The following is a 5044-nucleotide window of genomic DNA, read 5'->3' as shown; positions in this document are numbered from 1 at the left end:
CCACAAGTACAATGAAAAAGGCTCTTCCTTCCTATTTCAAGGAAGGAGGAGCGTCAATATTCACGATAGGCTCGGTTGATAAACCGATTCGTCCCACACGCGATAGAAATCGTTCGACATAGGCCCACGGGTCGGAAATGGCTGGACACTGTACGAGTGCGTGCAGAACGGTTTCGTCGCTCTGATAGCATTTCGGGCAGGCCGGCCCCGTGTTTCTCGAGCCATGTCTGTAGAGCCTATCTCGAACTGGTTAGCGCTTCTCGATAGCACTGCCAGGCCAGGGATCTCTGGAAGTTGTTCACAGGTCCCGACCAGATAGATAGATACATAGACAAACATGTAGACGGATAGATAGATAGATAGATAGATAGATAGATAGATAGATAGATAGATAGATAGATAGATGGGTGGAGGAACGGATGGATGGATGGAAAGAAAGTTAGATAGATGGATGGACGGATGGATGGATGGATAGAAAGCTGGGTGGCTGGATAGACAGCCAGACAGACAGCCAGACAGCCAGACAGACAGAAGACACACAGACAGACAGACAAACAGACAGATAGATAGATAGATAGATAGATAGATAGATAGATAGATAGATAGATAGATAGATAGATAGATAAACATAAACAGACGAAAAAGTAAATAAATAAATAGAAGAAAGCAGATTTAGCTACTATTTCTAGCAAGTCTAACGACGACAGGGAAAGCTCTCTCGCCCTCTCGTTACCTGTGTCTGTTGTTTACTGCCATTCCGATAAGTTTAGAGAACTAAAATTTGAGGAGAAATAACAATGATTTTAGAAAATAAAATTTCCGTAAGCAATCATAACATTGCATCTAATGTGGTAGCTCAAAACGGCAAGAAATAGCAGCTAAATCTTTTCTATCTTACACCCTAATATAGTAAAAGAAAATCTTATATAATATTATGTATGTATGTATGTTTATGCATATATATTTTACTTGTATCAGTCACTTTACTGAGGTCATGCTGGAGCACCACATAAAGGATTTAGTTTAACAAATCGACCTCGGTACTTTTTTTAAAAAACAACTATTATTCTATTGTTGTCTCTTTGCCGAACCGCTTTGTTACGGGGTGTAAGCACCCCTTTTGTTTGTTGTTTACTATCATAGTGATAAGTTTAGGGGGCAAGAATTTGGGGGTGAGGGTGAGAAATAGCACAATTTAGGAAAAAATAAAATTTACGTAAGTAACAATAACAATGCGTTCTAACGTGGTAATTCGAACTGCAAGAAATAGCAGCTAAATCTCTTCTAATTCACATCCTAACGTAGTAAAAGAAAGCGTTATATAAGGTATTTCGGATTGTAAGAAGTCTTCAGGATCTGCGATGATCACCTGGGATTGTACAACGAAAACACTAACAGCGCAGAAGAAAGATTCCCGCGTCAATATTTGATCCAGAAAAACGAATGTTTGTGTTTATACAAACATGTGTGTGTGTGTGTTTGTGTGTGTGTGTGTGGTGTGTTTGTGTGTGTGTGCGTGTGTGCGTGTGTGTGTGTGTGCGTGTGTGCGTGTGTGTGTGTGTGTTTGTGTGCGTACGTATTTACGTAAAGATATGCAGATGTATGTGAGTATATTTGTATATATTTTGTGCATATATTTATACACGTTTTATATACACACATATACATACAATCATATATATATATATAATACGAAGTAGCTATGTGGTGAGTAGTTTGTTTCCCAACCACATGGTTCCGGGTTCAGTCCTACTCCTTGGTACCTTAGGCAATTGTCTTTGGTCTCGGGCCGACCAAAGCCTTGTGAGTGGATGTGGTAGACGGAAACTGAAAGAAGCCTGTCGTATATGTGTGTGTATGTGTGAATATGTTTGTGTGCATTTGCCACCCCAGCCCCCATCGCTAGACAACCGATGCTGGTGTGTTTACATCCCCATAACATAGCTGTTCGGCAAAACAGACCGATAAAATAAATACTGGGCTTAAAAAGTCCTGGGGTCGATTTGTTCGACTAAAGGCGGTGCTCCAGTATGTCCGCAGTCAAATGACTGAAACAAATAAAATAATAAAAAGCTACCCCTATCTATCTATCTATCTATCTATCTATCTCTCTCTCTTCTCTCTCTCTCTCTCTATATATATATATATATATATATATATATATATGTATATATATATATATATATATAATATTTCAAAACACGTGACTGGAAAATTTTGGGGAATTATTTATTCACCATTACACGTGTTTCATTTGCTGATAGAAATCAAAAAAAAAAATGTACCCATGTATTAGAAAACGCGTAAGATACGAGTATCTCCGATTAGAAATTCTTCAGACAGAAAATAAAACAATACAAAATTTACACGTTAGACGAATCGTTTACAACTACTTAGCAATCAAGAATCCTTTAGATATTAAAAGGGGAGAAAAACATATCTAGTAATATCGAAAAGCTATGTTTCGATAGCAATACTCCGCAGAAAATATTTTCCAGTATTTTGAACTTTTAAGCAGACTTCACGCAAATTTAACATCAACATACGGATCTGTGGAATACTGAAATAAGCAGATGTGCTTCAAGAGAACACAGCTGTGTAGATGTTCAATGTTCCTTATCCATTTAAATTGTCTTGGAATATACACTTAGTAACCTATTTATAATCCAGTGAAGTGAAACACTCTGGGATTATTTACCTTCGATAATAGTCCCAGGTTTATTCCATATCATTCGATTTGGCTAGCCATAACTTGGATTATACTAAGAATGCTTGAATGGTACCTACCTGGATCTATATAACCTTATCTATTCATATGTATGTATGTATGTATGTGTGTATGTATGTATGTATGTATGTATGTATGAATTTATGTATGTATATCAAGTACTCACCCCGAATTTCTATATATATATATATATATATATGTTGTATGGGTATATATATATATATATATGTATATATATATATGTATGTATGTGTTTATATATATGTATGTGTATATATATATATATGTATGTGTATATATATATATATATATATGTATGTGTATATATATGTATGTGTATATATATGTATGTGTATATATATGTATTGATATATATATATATATAAATAATATATATTATATAATATATATACAGCCAAGTGTTGAAATGGTTAACTTAATCACTGACAGACGGAGAGACAAACGGACAGACTGGTAAATTAGAAAGATAGAGAGAGAGGAGCGAGAGAGAGAGAGAGAGAGGAGTGAGAGAGAGAGAGAGAGAATGGGGGGAGATAGAGAGAAGGAGGGAGCAGCAGAGATAAGTAGAAGGAGGAAAGGAAAAGAAAGGAAAGTTTAGGAGAAGGAGGGGAAAAGTGAGAGGCACAGAGACAGAGAGAGAAAAGGTGATAGAAAGGTAGAGAGAGAGAGAAAGAGAGTGAAGGAGAGAAGAATTCCGAGAAAGACTGATAGAGAAAAAGTGATAGAAAGGATGAGAGAGATAAAAAGGAAGAAGAGTGATACGAGAGAGAGAGAGAGAGAGAGAGAGGGTGGGAAAACGAGGTTAGTAAGAGAGGAGAGAAAGAAGGAAGAATGATAGAAAGAGTGAGAGAGAAAGAAAGTTAGCGGGAAAGGCAGAGCTAAAGTTTGAGAGAGAGAGGAGAGATAGATAGATAGATAGAAAGAGAGATGAAGGGTGATAGACAGAGATACAAAGAGACGTTTAGAAGAGAGAGAAAGAGAGTGGGGAGGGGGAAGAACGATAGAAAGGCAGAGAGTGGCGGGGAAGAACAATAGAAAGGCAGAGAGTGGGAGAAAGTTGGCGAAAAAGGAAGAGCTAAAACGTGAAAGAGGGAGAGAGATAGAGAGAAAAGACGAAAAGATGATAGGAAGAGAAAGAGAGAAAGAGAACGAGAAGGATAGCGAAGGAAGCGATTGAAAGAAAGAAAGAAGGAAAGCAAGAAGGTGAGATAGAGGAAGCGAAGAAGGGTGATAGAGCGATAGAGAGAGAGAGAGAGAGAGTAAGAGCGAGAGAGAGAGAGAGAGAGAGAGTGTTGTGTTTCCCTCGTGTGTGAGTCCCCCCCCCCAACTTTCTCTCTTACTATCGGTGTTAACCTTGGGGAAAGATGAACTATGAAGAGGAGTCCATTTGTGTCCTGCTTATGGGTTACAGTTCTTCTACTTGTGGGCGCCGTACTGGATAGCTTGCAGACTCTGAGTGGAGGTAAGTGTATAATAATCATATATATATACGCGTACAGGTATATATATGTATACGTAAAGGTGTGTTTAATATACACGCATTCGTCAGTAAACACACGCAACACGACGACGGCTTATGAAAGCTGCTTACAACATATTTACAGAAAAGCAAAGCAAAATGCACAACATACAAACAAATTTAAATTCACCATCATCATCATCATAATCGTTTTAATCATCATTATAATCATCATCATCGCCGTCTTTATCGTTTCGTAACGCTTTATTAGTTTTCTTTTTCTCCCTCCTTCAATCAGCTGAATCTTAAAAATTCTTTTGCCGGAACCTTTTAAATGATATAATAATAATAATAATAATAATAATAGCAATAATAATGATAATAGTAATGATTTCTTTCAATTGCCACAGGGGGCATATATGAGGTTGGTGGTCGTGGTGGTGGGGAATCACAAGGGCAGTTTACAATTTCTGTTGGGGTTTATTTAAGAAAAAAAATGAGGTGAAAGAAAAGGATAATACGATGAAATGAAATAAGAGTAGAAATATTTATTTCTTTACTGCCCACATGGCGGGGTGGGGTGGGGTGCGAAACATAGAGGGGACAAACAAGGACAGACAAAGGGATTAAGTCGTCCAGTGCGTGACTGGTACTTATTTAGTCGACCCCGAAAGGATGAAAGGCAAAGTCGAACCTCGGCGGATTTTGAACTCAGAACGAAACGGCAGACGAAATAAGAGTAGAGATATTACAGAAACCATGTGAACATGGATTTCTGCTGATACAGGAGAGGGTCCAAATAGGGCCTACCAAGGCGCCCCACAGATCCAGGATAA

At 37.8% G+C, this 5044-nt stretch overlaps 1 protein-coding gene across 1 annotated transcript in view; it reads left to right on the top strand.

The window, feature by feature from the left end:
- Nucleotides 1-3949: 3949 nt before the first annotated feature.
- Nucleotides 3950-5044, top strand: part of LOC115217913 (acetylcholine receptor subunit beta-like 1) — a 113727-nt gene continuing 112632 nt past the window's right edge. Inside the window, exon 1 of the mRNA XM_029787632.2 lies at nucleotides 3950-4211. Within this exon, the coding sequence (XP_029643492.1) occupies nucleotides 4121-4211 (91 nt within the window). The 5' untranslated portion in view covers nucleotides 3950-4120. The remainder of the gene's footprint in view (nucleotides 4212-5044) is intronic.

This window comes from Octopus sinensis, linkage group LG12 (assembly GCF_006345805.1).
Source record: "Octopus sinensis linkage group LG12, ASM634580v1, whole genome shotgun sequence".
NCBI classification, from domain to species: domain Eukaryota; kingdom Metazoa; phylum Mollusca; class Cephalopoda; order Octopoda; family Octopodidae; genus Octopus; species Octopus sinensis.
Note: the sequence above shows the minus strand (reverse complement) of the source record. Positions and strands in the feature narration are given on the sequence as shown.